General features: G+C 34.5%; 2 protein-coding genes across 3 annotated transcripts; one reads left to right on the top strand and one right to left on the bottom strand.

The window, feature by feature from the left end:
- Window positions 1-1,533: 1,533 nt before the first annotated feature.
- Window positions 1,534-5,515, top strand: LOC132036429 (leucine-rich repeat receptor-like serine/threonine-protein kinase RGI4). The gene is made up of 2 exons (XM_059426769.1): window positions 1,534-4,596; window positions 4,779-5,515. Exons 1-2 carry the CDS (start codon window positions 1,791-1,793, stop codon window positions 5,243-5,245), a joined length of 3,273 nt encoding a protein of 1,090 aa, XP_059282752.1. The 5' UTR covers window positions 1,534-1,790; the 3' UTR covers window positions 5,246-5,515.
- An 890-nt stretch (window positions 5,516-6,405) lies between these two features.
- LOC132036156 (uncharacterized) lies at window positions 6,406-10,991 on the bottom strand. 2 transcript variants are annotated; one of them, XM_059426410.1, is made up of 6 exons: window positions 10,863-10,991; window positions 8,743-9,026; window positions 8,507-8,615; window positions 8,071-8,163; window positions 7,722-7,809; window positions 6,406-7,286 (listed from the first exon to the last, which is right to left on the bottom strand). In XM_059426410.1, exons 1-6 carry the CDS (start codon window positions 10,925-10,927, stop codon window positions 7,005-7,007), a joined length of 921 nt encoding a protein of 306 aa, XP_059282393.1. In that variant the 5' UTR covers window positions 10,928-10,991; the 3' UTR covers window positions 6,406-7,004. The 2 variants fall into 2 exon arrangements, with proteins under 2 accessions (XP_059282393.1, XP_059282394.1); XM_059426411.1 differs by having other exon boundaries at window positions 8,743-9,011.
- Window positions 10,992-15,917: the final 4,926 nt, after the last annotated feature.

Here is a 15,917-nt window from a genome sequence, read left to right as displayed (position 1 = left end):
GCCATTGAAAAAAGTTAAAAGTTAAAAATTACCCATTTATTTTGTTACTATTGTTTAAAATCATCATCCGTTATACTTTAAGTTGTAGCTTTGCTACGACAAAGGCAATTGCAAGACGATTGGTAACGGTAAGAGTATCAATGACCTCAAAGTATAATAGAAGTTGAAATTACGATACTTCTTATAGTAAAAGTGAATTTGTTTACCTTTTTCCCTTTTGTTAATTTCATCTTATTCTTCATTTTTCATGGTCTTATAAATGTAATATAAGAAGTCATCCCCTATGCCAGAATGAGAGAACATCAATCCCAGATAAAGTAAAAATAAATTTGGCTATGGAATTCGAGGTTCAAATTATAGTAAAAATAAAAAAAGTTTCACTATTGTTAATTAAAAAAAGAAAAAAGAAAAGAAAAGAAAATTTGGCTCTGTCCTCTATATTGTTGCCCTCCTCTCCTTCATCACAAAGTCTTTACTAACCATAAGTCTAATAACTACATGTGGCTGACTCATACTATTGTACTTACAGTACATGAGATGATGGACCATTTCTGCACCTTCTCTTATTTAATACAACCATTTGAAAGAACATGCTCTTCTTCACAACTTTTGAAACCAAGAAATATTTACCAGATCCTAATACCTATTACCCTGACCCCTACCCAAACAAAACCAAACAAAAAATTCTTAATGAATTGTACCTAGTAACTGTACACAACAAGAATTGCAGCAACTGGCCTCATAAAGAGTTATTTCTAATGGGGCTGGCCTCATAGCTATAAGGAATCCTCATTTCATTTCAGACATTAATTATGCAACAAAAAGGAGGGGAAATGATAATTTCATATTTAAAACCAGCAATTGTTTCCCTTTGGGCTAGCCAGTTCAAACCTATTTTATTCGGACTCTTCAAAATATTATCGGATACGTGGCGAATCCTTCAAAGGTAATATATTTTTGGAGTATACGACGCAAGATGCGACAAAAATACAAGTTCGAACAATATAAGTTCAAACTGATAAAAGCTAATCAAATGTGCAATTTGGTGACAAGTAAAATCCAAAGAACTAACTGGACACTTATGAACAAAAGAAACAAAGAGTAGCATTTGTTTCCCTTTCGGCCTGCCAGTTCAAACCTGTGCTGCTCAGATTTTTCAAAAATATCGTTGAGTGCGTGTGATCCTTCAAAATCGTGTATTCTTAGTGCATAAGAAGCAGTTTTTGGAAAGTCCGAACAACATAGGTTCAAACTGATAAAAGTTAGTCAAATATCACTAAAAGATAGAGTTATCTACGAACTTCGTCGCTACTCTGTCTTAACAGAATTTTTGATAAGTCGTCACAAATTTAGGATTAGCGATGAATTTTATTGTTTAGCTACAAAATTTGTCCGTCGCTAACTCTTATTTTTCAGTACTGTGTGTAATTTGGTGACAAGTAAAATCCAAAGAACTAATTGGACACATATTAACAAAACAAAACAAAACAAAGAGAAGCACCATAAACAAACAATATTTTAATCAGAAAAAAGAGAAAATAAGAGAGAAAGATAAAGATGGTGTTGATATGAACATTAATAATGAATTAATAAATCCAAAGGAAGCCATCTGCATCAGCAACTTCTGAATTAACAACCATCACCAAGTGCAATAATAATAGAAAATTGAAAGTGCTCTTGGATCCAGATCTTCTTCTTCTTTTTACTCTATAAACAAAACATGGGGTTTCCCCCTTTACAATCCCAAAGTACTACTCAACTTTCTCTCTTCTTCTTCCCTCTTAGCAGCAATGCCTGCTTCTTCAACAAATCCTTTTCTTCTTCTGTTACTTTTCTCCTTAAACTCTCTTTTTTTCTCTTCTTGTTATTCCATTGATGTACAAAGCCAAACACTTCTTGCATGGAAAAAAACATTAAACAGTTCCAATGATGTTTTAAAAACATGGGATTCTGATTCTTTAGATAAAAGTCCTTGTAATTGGTTTGGCATAAAATGCAACTCAAAAGGTCAAGTTGTGAGTATAAGTCTAAAATCAGTAGACTTACAAGGTCCATTGCCTTCAAATTTTCAGCCACTCAAATTCTTGAACACTCTTGTTCTTTCATCTACCAATCTAAGTGGTCCAATCCCAAAAGAATTCGGAGATTATCTTGAACTTAGTCTTATTGATATTAGTGATAATTCAATCACTGGTATCATTCCACAAGAAATTTGTAAGCTTAAAAAGCTACAAACTTTATCTCTTAGTTCAAATCTTCTTGAAGGTGATATTCCTTCAGACATTGGAAACTTGTCAACTCTCAAGAAATTCTTGATTTATGACAATCAAATAAGTGGTGAAATTCCAAAGGGTATTGGAAAGTTGAACAATCTTGAAGAATTTAGAGCCGGAGGGAATCAAAATCTCAAGGGGGAACTCCCTTTGGAGATTGGAAATTGCAGCAACTTGGTATTTTTAGGCCTTGCTGAAACAAGCATTTCAGGGAATTTGCCTGTATCAATTGGAAACCTGAAAAAGATTCAGACTTTAGCAATTTATACAGCTCTTTTATCTGGACCAATTCCAGAAGAGATTGGGAATTGCAGTGAACTTCAGAACTTGTACTTGTATCAGAATTCGATATCCGGTTCGATACCAAGGAGCATAGGAGAGCTAAAAAAGCTCCAAAGTTTGTTGCTTTGGCAGAATAGTTTAGTTGGAGTGATCCCTTATGAGCTTGGAAATTGCAAGGCTGTTACTGTCATTGACTTATCTGAAAATCTCTTAACAGGCAGAATTCCAACAAGTTTTGGTGGACTTTCAAGTCTTGAAGGATTGCAGCTAAGTGTCAATAAGTTATCAGGTACAATACCTAATGAAATATCAAATTGTACCAATCTATCTCATTTGGAAGTTGATAACAATGGTATATCAGGTGAGATTCCTAATGAAATAGGAAAGTTGAAAAGTTTGACTTTATTCTTTGCATGGCAAAATAATTTAACAGGTAATATTCCTGTTTCATTATCTCAATGTGAGAATCTTCAGGCTCTAGACCTTTCTTACAACCATCTTTTTGGCTCCATACCAAAAGAAATCTTTGCTTTGACAAATCTAACAAAATTGCTGCTTCTTTCCAATGATTTGTCTGGTTTTATACCAACTGATGTTGGAAACTGCACAAATTTGTATAGATTTAGAGTGAACAACAATAGGCTAGGAGGTACCGTTCCATCAGAAATAGGAAACTTAAGAAGTTTGAATTTCCTTGATATGAATGGAAATCACTTTATGGGAGAAATTCCTTCATCAATATCAGGGTGCCAAAGTCTTGAGTTTCTTGATCTCCATTCAAACGCGTTCACCGGTTCTTTACCAGAAAAACTGCCTAAAAGCCTACAGTTTGTGGACATTTCAGACAACAGGCTTACAGGTTCGTTGAGTCCGAGCATTGGTTCTTTAACAGAATTAACAAAATTGAATCTTGGGAAGAATCAACTTTCTGGTAGAATTCCGGCTGAGATAGTTTCCTGTAGTAAGCTTCAGCTATTAGACCTTGGATACAATGGTTTATCAGGTGATATACCTAAAGAATTGGGTGATATACCATCACTTGAAATCTCTCTTAACCTTAGCTGTAACCAATTTACAGGTGTGATTCCAAGTGAGTTTTCAGGTCTTAGCAAACTAGGAAACCTTGATGTCTCCCACAACAAACTCACCGGAAATTTAGACGTTCTTACGAACCTTCAAAACCTTGTTTCACTCAACATATCATTCAATAACTTCTATGGAAACTTGCCCAATACTCCATTTTTCCATAAGCTTCCTTTGAGTGATCTTACTGGAAACCAAGCTCTTTACATCTCTGGGGGGGATGTGATTCAAACGGGGCCCGCTGGACATGCCAAATACACCATGAAGCTTGCTATGTCAATCCTTGTCAGTATAAGTGCCGTGCTGGTGCTGCTAGCATTTTACACCTTGATCAGGATGCGAATGGCGGCCAAGTATGGACCTCCAGAAGTTGATACTTGGGAAATGACTCTTTACCAGAAGTTGGATTTTTCAATAGATGACATTGTTCATAATCTAACATCAGCTAATGTCATTGGTACTGGGAGCTCTGGAGTTGTATACAGGGTAATGACCGAAAACGGGGCGACTTTAGCAGTCAAGAAAATGTGGTCATCAGAGGAATCAGGAGCATTTGGTTCAGAAATTTGTACTCTTGGTTCAATCCGGCACAAGAACATAGTACGCCTTCTCGGTTGGGCTTCAAACCAGAACATGAAACTTCTATTCTATGACTATCTTCCCAATGGGAGTTTGAGCTCATTGCTCCATGGTGTTGGCAAAGGAGCAACAGAATGGGAGAACAGATTTGATGTGGTCCTTGGAGTAGCTCATGCACTTGCATATTTGCATCATGACTGTGTACCACCTATAATGCACGGAGATGTCAAAGCAATGAATGTATTGTTAGGCTCTAGAATGGAGCCTTACCTAGCCGATTTCGGTTTGGCAAGGATTGTCAGCACTGATGTTGATGCAGACTTGTTGAAGGAGAGCCAAAGGCCTCATCTTGCTGGTTCCTATGGCTATATGGCACCAGGTAATTATTTATACTGCACTACTACTCATTATCTTGCTGATACTGAACATAAAAGTAGTCCATTTTATGATGAATCATCACAAGACAATAGATATCCTTGTTGTTGTATTCATTATCTGAGCTTGACTAAATGCATCAACTTTTTTTGAACTGACAAAGACTGGGTTATTATTTGCCCACAGAACATGCTTCGATGCAACGGATCACGGAAAAGAGTGATGTATACAGCTATGGTGTGGTCCTCTTGGAGGTACTAACAGGAAGGCATCCGTTGGACCCCACATTGCCCGGGAGTGCACACTTAGTACAATGGGTGCGCGAACACTTACAAAGTAAGCGCGATCCAAATGACATTCTTGACCCTAAGCTTAGAGGAAGGGCTGACCCTGAGATGCATGAAATGCTGCAAACTTTAGCTGTTTCATTTCTGTGCGTGTGCACGAAAGCTGATGATCGTCCGATGATGAGGGATGTAGTAGCCATGCTCAAGGAAATTCGAAATGTTGATTCTGTTGCGTCCGAATCCGACTTGTTGAAGAAAAATGCAAATGTAACAGCTCTTCCAAAATCACCTGGCACCAAGAATGTGGATTCCCAAGTGTCTTCTAGCTGCTCTTTTGTATTTTCGGATAACTCAATCTCCAAATAAGGCTTCAGCATAGTGAACAAATTTGTGAATATGGCATGTTTTATTAGCAGTATGAGTTAGAGCAGGTTATAGATTTTAAGGAAAATCATTTTCATTCCTCAATCATGTATCCTAGTAAGGGAGTTTGCAATTTAGCATTAGCATTATAGAGTGAAAAGATCAGTGTTCATCATTATCTGAAATTGGTAGACTTTTTACTTACCAATTTGTACCCTACATATACCAACTTCGTTAGCCAATGAGGCATGCTAATATAAATGGCAATTCAAATGACTGCTCACTTAAGTGAATTACAAAGGAAGCCCAAGATTTGATATTTTAGATTTATTAAAGTTAAAACATTTACAAACCATATGTTATTTTCGGGTAAAATTTACGAATAGCCACCTTTTTCAGCCCTTGTAACTGAAAAGTAGTTAGTTGTGGAGTTTCAAATTCCATTATACGGGAGTTTCAAGTTCCAGGATATTGTTATAGAGTTTTTCTAGTGGAATTTCAAGCTCCATAAGACCATATCAATAGTTATTTTTCAAAGGTCGATAAGTGGCTAAAGGACGCTATTATAGGCGAGTTAACCAGTAATAATGCTAGTGAAACGTAGCACACGTCCCATGGAGTAGTTAATATGCACACAAGCTGGCCTTGCGCACAACCGTCTAGTAGTATTTTGAGAGTCGCGAAACTGTGGGACATGTGGAAATTGAATCAATCATTGGTGGAGGATCTTGGAATTATGTACCTTGAATTTATTGAATACAAATAAAGAATCCAAGTGTCTTGCAAGAAATAGTCCAGCTAGCAACTGTGAGTTGGCCCAATCACATGACCATGTGATTTCTGAGAAAAGCTTAAGCAATTAATATGCTAGTGGATAGGGGACGAATGCCACATAACTTGGATTTCAAGTTGGAATTTACCCCCATAATGTGGAATTTTTATGTAAAACCATGATACCCTTTGCTTGTTTGTGACACCATTTGATATTTAAAAGTTAGTATTTTGACTTGTGCTTGATAGTAGTATAGTAGAAGAGCAAAGATTCACCAAATAATTGAGAAGTTAAGTAAATGAATTTATATTCACCCACGAGAAGAATAATGACCAAAGAAATACCACAACCAAACACTGCAGATTGGACAGAATAACTCAAATCAAGAGACGGCTACAAAAAAGAAACTATTAGTGAATCATCATTCCTTGGACCGATGAGGTCTACAGTTCCACACTATCTGAAAATTTATCATTTTCTATCAATAAGAAAAGCAAGCAGAAAACATAAAGTGGAATTCTTTCTCGATAACCGTGAAATTCCTAAGGATTAGTAGTACATAGTTCAAAACTCGATGGATAATGAGTTCGCCCCTCTACTCTACTCTTCTCCAGTTGAATACCAAGCTTTCGTCTATAACAGAGTTTGTGCTTACCACTAGACCAAAGTCTGGGGGCAAAACATAAAACTGAAAATGGCAGCATTATTATGTACAGGCTGGTTAATATGGCACAACATACAATTTACTTCTAGTGGAACTGCTCAATCCTGACAGAACAAGACTTCCAGGACTTTTGAATTCTGTAATATGAAGTCATCGCCAACACAACCCGCCTTCCATGTTGATCTTAACACGTCAAACTGTCTTTAAGATGGCTAAAATAGACTGAATAACCGATCCAGTAGGAAGCAATGCTTTTGTCTACCTCATCCAAATATATGGCAACAGCTAACAGATTATCATAATCTCTTTCACTGAGTAACGAGACTCTATTGAGGATAGGTGGATTCTAACTTCTTAAGTATGGAACTAACCACATTCCAATCAAAGCCACGGTACTGAAGCCAACGAATAATCCTTGCTTTACGTTTTTCTCTAGGCACACCCTGCCCTTTAAGCCACTGTTTAGATGCCTGGACAAACAATTGATCCATAGAAGGTTTTGACATAGCAAGTCCTGATTCTTGCTCTTCACCAGCTTCGTCATTCTTGAAGACCATTTTTATGGCATTTTCTGTATCCACTATGCTTACACCCTTCTTGATTAAGGCCTAATTCGAAAAGTGACAAGGCTATTAATGGGATTCTGACAAAAGCAAGGCAAAACCAAAGCTACTCTTTATATAAAGCGTAACTACTCAAAAAACTACAGATGGTTGGAATAACTAACTAGTACTTCCATAATTGCACTCAACTATGAAGTTAACATTTTTATTTTCTTTTTGGTAAGTACTCAACTTAGAATGTAATAAGAAAAATATATGCTCTCACATGCTCCTAAACGGATGGACATAAAGCAGGGAAAAGGAAAATCTTCAGATTACACAGGGAATATTCACCGAGTGTTGAAATGAGAAATAGGGAAAAGAGAGATAGTAGGGGAGGATCATCTTATCGACCATACAACCGATCGACTCTATACAGGAGCATAAAAAGGTCAGCTCAAAATCTCGTTCAGTCAAGTAGTTGACAAAGAGGAAATTTACTTGCTTGATTCGTCTTGGACCCCAACTTGATGAAGACCATCTGGACCGAGAAAACATTTCAGCATACAGACCGTCATTGATTAAACCCCTAGACCAACATATAGAACAAATCCGAATGAGGTCAATTATGTTAAAATCAAGATGGAGCCATGTAATACGAACTCACAAATGACTCATAACACCTAGTTCACTATGCTCTTCAATTTTCCTTTTAGCAAGTTCAAGTGTAGCAAGTGACAAATGTGCACCAATAGCCAAAAGGTAACTGTGATTTGAAATAACATTTCTGTGTTATCAAAGACAGTGTTCACTGCTTTGATGGAAACATCTTGATTCCAGTTCGATTTACCTGGTATGGAAATCTGTTATTACACCGTTAACAACATTGAGTGTAAACTTTCTTCCTAGAAGCTTCTTCTTCAGTTCTACAGCCGTAAGTGCTCTGCACAGTACAAAATCATGCATCAGAAAGTAGCTCTCTTTGCATTAGTCCAAGGGCCTCTTCTTTTAGCTTCAGTGACTGGAAGGAGAATTCAGGTGCATCAACAAAGGTCTAGCAGTTTCATTGTTCACACATCTTTCTCTAAGTGAAATCGATGTTCACATAGCTCTATGCAGTATGCCGGTATATAATTAATTTGAGATTTATCCATCTAATATGCCACTCAGAGTCTTCAACACCAGTTGAAAAGATCAAGTTGCAAGTCTCATCAGTACATCGAATTTCAAGGGCAAATAAATAATGACTAGTAGATATAGAGAGATAAGACATTTAACATTCTAACCTTGAAGCAAGAAATTGAACTGCAATTCTTTCAGCATCTTGCTTAGCTTTATCAGTTTCAGCTATACCACGTTCAAGTACAATATCTTCGTTATCTTCATCTTCCTTCCCTGAAATTCCACATTCAGCCTCTTATTTTTATTTTTTTTAATTTTCCATGGGTTGAAAGTTGCATCTTAATTTGAGTTTCCACTTTAGGTAAAAACAGCAGAGAGGTGTGGATAAATCCAATCATACCCCATTCAACCTCATCATCCAGGCTGGTTATAAGCTTTTGTTTATGATTTTGAGACTTGGAATGAAAAGGTATGTCTCCATACTTAGACCTTCCACCAACAGAAAATTCAGTTTCCTGAACATTCCTGTCCAAGAAACTGTGCTTTTCTATGTCCAAAAAGTGTTTCCTTGGCAAATCAGCTTCTGACACTTGGTGTTCATTTGATCTCTTGGGAATGTGCCTAACTGGAAAAGCGCTATAATCTCTGCTCCGGCAGCAGCTTATGGCACTGAACTTTTGCACCCTAATAATTATACTTATATCATACTAAAACAAACCGTATGGAAACATACATATATTGCATACCATAGTTATATGCCCATTTTAATAAATTTGAGCATATTTCATGGCCACGTTTTCCCTAAATATCAAACATTTGCTTAGCCAAACCATGAGACACAAGTACCAATTTCAAGAAATTGAGAACGAACTGTGTAGATCTTTTCTATGTCCACATTTGCCCTAAAATTTTATAAACCCACGTAAAACAAGTACCCACTTCGAGAATTTGAAGAATGAACTGCGCTAATCTTTTCTATGTTCATGTTTGCCTAAAGATCAAAACTTAGCTTAACAGGTCCACGTAACATAAGTAACCATTTCATGAATTTCGAGAATAAACAGCTGTAATCTTTTCTTTGGTCATGTTTACCCAAAATATCAAGCTCATGTCACAGAAGTACCCATTTCAAGAATTCGGAGAATGATTACAGTAATCTTTTTAAATGGTCATGTTTGGCCTAAACATCAAATTTTTGCTTAACCAACCCACATAACACAAGAACCTATTTTGCCAATTTGGAGAGTGAACTATCATAATCTTTTTGATGTTCACCTTTAGCCTAAAAACCAAACCTTTTCTTCACAGAATCCACTCACATAAGTACCCATTTCAAGAATATGGAGAATGAGCAGCTGTTATCTCTTTCTATGGTCATGGTTGTCCTGAAGATCAAACCTTTGCTTAAGAAAACCTACGTAACAAGCACTCGTTTCGATAATTTGGACAACTGCTGTGATTTCTTATATGGTCATTTTTGTCTTAAAGATCAATTCCATTTCCATAATCTGGAAAATGAACTGACTAATCTTTTCTATGGCCATTTTTGCCTTAAAAAAATCAAACCTTCGCTTAACCAACCCACATAACACAAGAAACTAATTTGGAGAATGAACCGTAATAATCTATTCGATTGTCACCTTTAGCCTAAAAATCAAACCTTTTCTTCACAAAATCAACTCACACAAGTACCATTTCAAGAGTTTGAAGAATGAACTGCTATAAGCTCTTTTTATGGTCATTTTGTCCTAAAGATCAAACCTTTGCTCTAAAAGACCCACATAACGCAAATACCCATTTCGATAATTTGAACAATAAGTTGCTGTGATTTTCCTATGGTCATGTTTGTCTTAAAGATCAAACCCATTTCCAAAATCTGGAAAGTGAGCTGGATAATTTCTATGGTCATTTTTGCCTTAAAAATCAAACCTTTTCTTCACAAAATCCACTCATACAAGTACCAATTTCAAGAATTTGGAGAATGAACTGTTGTAATCTTTTTCTATTGTCATGTTTGTCCTAAAGATCAAACCTTTGCTTCAAAAAAACGACGTAACAAAAGTACCCATTTCGATAATTTGGACAATAAAACTGCCGTGTTTTTTCTATGGTCATGTTTGTCCTAAAGACCAAACCCATTTCCAAAATCTGGAAAATTAACAGGGTAATCTTTTCTATGGTCATTTTTGCCTTAAAAATCAAACCTTTACTTAATCAACCGGCTTTCAATCTTTTGTATGGTCATTTTAGCCTTAAAAATCAAACCTTTACTTAATCAACCCACTTTCAATCTTTTGTATGGTCATTTTAGCCTTAAAAATCAAGCCTTTTCTTAACCAACTCACTTTGTATAGCCATAGAAGCACTTAAAAAAAGATGTCAGCTTATAAAGATACTATACATCAACAAATGCCAGTAATTTATGTGTGGACATTCAAATAGTAAGAACTGTAGCAAATATAGTTGCAGACTGCTAGTAAAGAATTTAATATAAACCCCAAAGTAATGAAAATTACTAACCAAGGGATGACAATGGCTCTACAATGAAGCTGGATTGAAGCTTTAACTATGAAACAAACTGCCATGTTATGTTCGAAAGAGTTTTAGGGCTTCATACATTTTTATTTGGCAAAGGGTCAAAAATACCCTATGTTTAATAAATTTGGGCTCCAAAATACCAATTAAGTAATGTTATAAATTTTCATAGTTTTCCAAAAACGTTAAAAATAATCTTTCATTTTTAAATTTGTTCGCATGTATGTCAAATGCGAATTAACTTAAATAAAAAAAATTTTTTGCCATAAATTCCTATCCTCCGGATGCGATGACATATGCGACTCGCATGTGTAACGATATATTTTTATGGTGATCGCAATTTTATTTTAAAAATAAAATTGTATTTTTAACTGATTATTTAAAACTTTAAATAAAAATTATTTTTTGGTTTCTTTATGGTATTTTTAGGATCATGCTCAAATTTATTTTTATTTTGGGCACAAAAATGCACTTAATATTAACTAGGAGCGCGTTTGGATCATCATTCCTTGGACCGATGAGGTCACTTTTTGAAAATTTATCATTTGTCTATCAATAAGAAAAGCAAATAAAACATAAAAGCTATTTTGACTCAAAAATATCGTATACATAGAATTTATGCTTTTGAACTATGTAATTAACAGGCTTTTGACATAAAGTCTGGGGTTTAGCATTATTATGTACAGGCTGGTTAATATGGCACAACATGTTTAAAAATAAAGAACAAGGTCTTGGACTTTTGAATTCTGTATTTTGAAAAACAATTTGTTGATCTTAAGAAAGGGATATTTCAGATCATAAAATAGACTTTAACCGATCAGTAAAGCAATGCTTTTTAACCTCCAAATTATGGCAACAGCTAAAATATCCTTTGATCTTTTCCGGAACGAACTCTATTGAGACTTGATCTAACTTTGCTAAATGGAACTAACCTCTAATCAAAGCCACGGTAAATAAGCCAACGAATAATCCTTGCATTTTTGATCATGTCTTTTCCTGTTTTTATTTGGCAAAAGTGCCAAAAAGGCCTCTTCAGAGTCTGATTCTTGCTCTTCACTATAGCATAATTACGCCTTTCTTGATTAAGGCAATTTATTTTTAAAGTGACAAGGCTTTTATTTTGACAAAAGCAATAAGCACAAAAATGCTACTCTTATATTAACTGGTTAAACTACAGATGGTCGTAATAACATCTTTCTATAATTGCACTCAACTATGAAGTTAACATTTTTTATTTTTCTTTTTTTGGTAAGTACTTATTTTAGAAAAATGTCACCCAAACGATACACATTGCTTAAAGGGCAATTACACAGGGAATATTCACCTGTTGTTTATATGGTCTATTAAATTTTCATCTTATATTTGAAATCTTTAAAAAAAGGTCAGCTTAAAATGCCCTTCAGTCATACATTCACAAAGAGGAACCTTGGATGTCCGCAAGTCTTGGACCCCAACCAGTGAAGACCATCTGGACCGAGAAAACATTTCAGCATACAGACCGCTTTGATTAAACCCGGTAACCAACATTTAAAAAAATCCGAATGAGGTCAATTGAAAACAAGACGGAGCCATGTAAACGAACTCACAAATGACTCTTAACACCTAGTTCACTATGCTCTTCAATTTTCCTTTTAAATGTTCAAGTGTAGAGGTGACAAATGTGCCCAATAGGCAAAGAGTAACTGTGATTTGAAATAACATTTTCATCGATATCAAAGACAGTGTTCACTGCTGATGGAAAATCTTTGATTCCGACATACTGGTATGCCATTATTACACAGGTCGGAGCTTGAGTGTAAACTTTCTTCCGTATAAGCTTCTTCTTCAGTTCTACAGCCGTAAGTGCTCTGCAGTACAAAATCATGCATCAGAACTTCTTTGATTAGTCCATTCTTTTATTCAAAGTTTCAGGTGCATCAACAAGATAGGTCTAAAGTTTGCCCATTAAGTGAAATCGATGTATGCCCCCGAGCTTTGTATCGATAAATTTGAGTGAAGGAATTACCAAAAAAGATCAAAACGTTACTAAGTTCCTTCAAGTATATCGAATTTGCAAGGGCAAATAAATAATGTCTTAGATATAGAGAGATAAGACATTTAACATTCTTTGGAAGCAAGTAATTGAACTGCAATTCTTTCAGCATCTTGCCGGTATCAGTTTCAATACATAAGTACTTCTTAGATAATCTTCCTTCCCTGACGAGCCTCTTATTTTTTATTTTCTTCTTGATGGGTTGGAACGTTGATCTTTGAGTTTCCAAGTTTGCCAGAGAGAATTGGAAAATCCAATCATACCCCATTCAACCTCATCGTCCAGGCTGGTTATAAGCTTTCTCTATATATTTTGAGACTTGATGAAAAGGTATGTCTCCATTTGAATTCTCGAATTTGCAAAAATTCAGTTTCCTGAACATTCCTGTCCAAGAAACTGTGCTTTTCTATGTCCAAAGTTCTTCCTTCAAAATCAATCTGACACTTGGTGTTCATTTGATCTTGGGTGTGCCGGAAAAGCATAATCTCTGCTCATAATTCTGAACTTTGCACAAGTAATTATGTTATATCTTAAAAAAACACATGGACAAATGGCATCATTTTGATATGCCCATTTAATGCCTTATAGCATATTTCATGGCCACGTTTTTTAAAATCATACATCTTTAGCCAAACGCACAATACATTTCCCAGAGACTTTAAACGAACTGCTCTATGGGTTTGCCCTCAAAAATTTCATAAAAGCCACGTAAAACAATTTCACTTCGAGAATTTGAATAATAATGTGACTTTTCTATGTTTGGCAAAATTTAAACATTTCGAGAATAAACAGCTGTAATCTTTTCTTTAGTAATTATTTCACTCATGTCACAAAAATTCGTAGAATGATTACAAATTTTATAAATGGTCATATTCGCATCAAAAACGTTGTGTTAAAAGCTATTTTTAAGCCAATTTGGAGATCTTATATCATAATCTTTTTATAAAAACACTTTTCTTCACAGAATAGATAATTTCAAGTCAAATGAGACCCAATTATTTTGTCCTGAAGATCAAACCTTTGTAGCCAACGACCTACGTAACAAGCACTCGTTTCGATCGTTTGGACAACACTCAAATTTCTTATATAGTCATTTTTTGTCTTAAAGAAATTCCATATAGCCAATCTGGAAAATGCTTCCGCTCTTTGACTTTTCAAAATAATTCTAAAATAAGCCAATCCAAACTGGTCCCCGTTAGTCAGAGGATATGCTTTGAAGTTTGAATCAATATCTTTTCTTCAACCAAGACAGAGTGATTACACAATTCATTTGCTTTTTGACATAAGATGAAGTGAAGCATATTGCGCTAGCGTTTCACATATCAAAGCAAGGTGTTGGTATTGTTCTGTACTTTAATTAAAAATAATTTTGTTCAAATATTGTTTTCGTTTTAAAGAAAAAGGCTATTTCAGCTCATATGTAATATCCTTTTTTAGGTTACCATTTAAATTTTGTATATTTATTTTAAAAAGTTATAGTATAAAATAGCCTTTGAGAAATTATTTTTCAAGGCAACATTAGACTTGAATCTAATATTTGCTAATATACTGCTCACTCTTATAATCAAAACATTAAATATCTTTTAATAACTCACTTTGTACTAGCAATAATATCAAAAATTCAGCTTATAAAGACCGATGCCTATCATTTGGACATTCATAAAATTTTAAATTTAGTTCAAATAACCATTTTTTAATATAAACTTCGGGTCAACTACGGTAGTTCGAAAATTGACAATGGCTTATAAATGAAGAGATATTTACTAAACAATTAATCCAAAAAGGAATAATTAGCAGAAATTACACAATTATTTTTAATTACATTTTAAATTATTGCTAAATAAGAATAAACAGTCCAAAAACTAGTCGCTAATCCCTCAATTCAAAGTGGTTACACCTTTTCGTCCTTCGTCGTCATCTTTCTATGTAGTTAATTATTAAAATAGCAGAGGCTTGTGGGCTAGCCAATCAAAGGGCAGTGGACCCCACCTATTAATTTTGATCCGATTTTAATTAAAATAGAAGAGGCTCCCACCTATTAATTTTGGATCACAATGCATTTGCATTTTCAATTTGCCTGACAACTTTTCCATAACTTGTTCATTTTAGTGATTCAATTTTTCATATATTTCAATTATTAATTACTCCACCACAAAGATTTTATTTACAAAACATATATTAAAGATGAAATAAGGAACTCAAAGATTATAATATTGTTGTTGTTTTAAAAATATTTTTATTTCTTCTCAGTGTTAATTTTACGCTTAATGAAATAATTTACTACCACACAAATATATAACGTCTCAAAGCATTTCAAATAATTCTTCAGAAAAAATATACTATAACACAAATTATAGAACCGATGCTTCCAAAACTTCTAGTTTTCTCACCTTTTAAACAGACTTTCAAAAAAAAGTTCCAATCAAATATGTTGAAAATTTCTTAAAATATGCATAGAGATAAAATTGAATTAGTTTTGAAATGTCTGATTAATTGTAATTAAGAAACATCGTAGAATATGTTGAAAGATTCTTATAATTACATCGATTAAATTATTGCGAATAGAGCCTTTTCTTGGGGTTGGTATTGTTCTGTCTTTAAATTTTGTCAATATTTGGAAATCTTTTAAATTTAAAACCTTTGTTTTTCTTTGGCGTTCTATAAAACCTTTTAAATTTTGTATATTTATCCAAGTTCCCATGTTTGAGAGATTATTTTCAAGGCAACATTAGTTGAATCTAATAAAATTTTAAAAAAACATTAAATATCGCAAGGCAAGTTTAAATTTTAATGGATGAAAACCATAGAAATAGAATGACAAAAAGAGATTTTGGACTATCTTCCAAGTTTATAAATTGTAAGTCTCTCATATGAAAATTTATGCCTCTATTTATAGTAATACATATGTATTTAATATATGAAATGGTGGAAGCAAATGGGAGAGCCATTAACATGGCTAATCCCTCAAGAACCATTCAACATGGTGGAAGGAGCATATATTCGTGAGA

This window comes from Lycium ferocissimum, chromosome 11 (assembly GCF_029784015.1).
Source record: "Lycium ferocissimum isolate CSIRO_LF1 chromosome 11, AGI_CSIRO_Lferr_CH_V1, whole genome shotgun sequence".
NCBI lineage: Eukaryota > Viridiplantae > Streptophyta > Magnoliopsida > Solanales > Solanaceae > Lycium > Lycium ferocissimum.
This window is presented reverse-complemented; position numbering and strand designations above follow the sequence as displayed.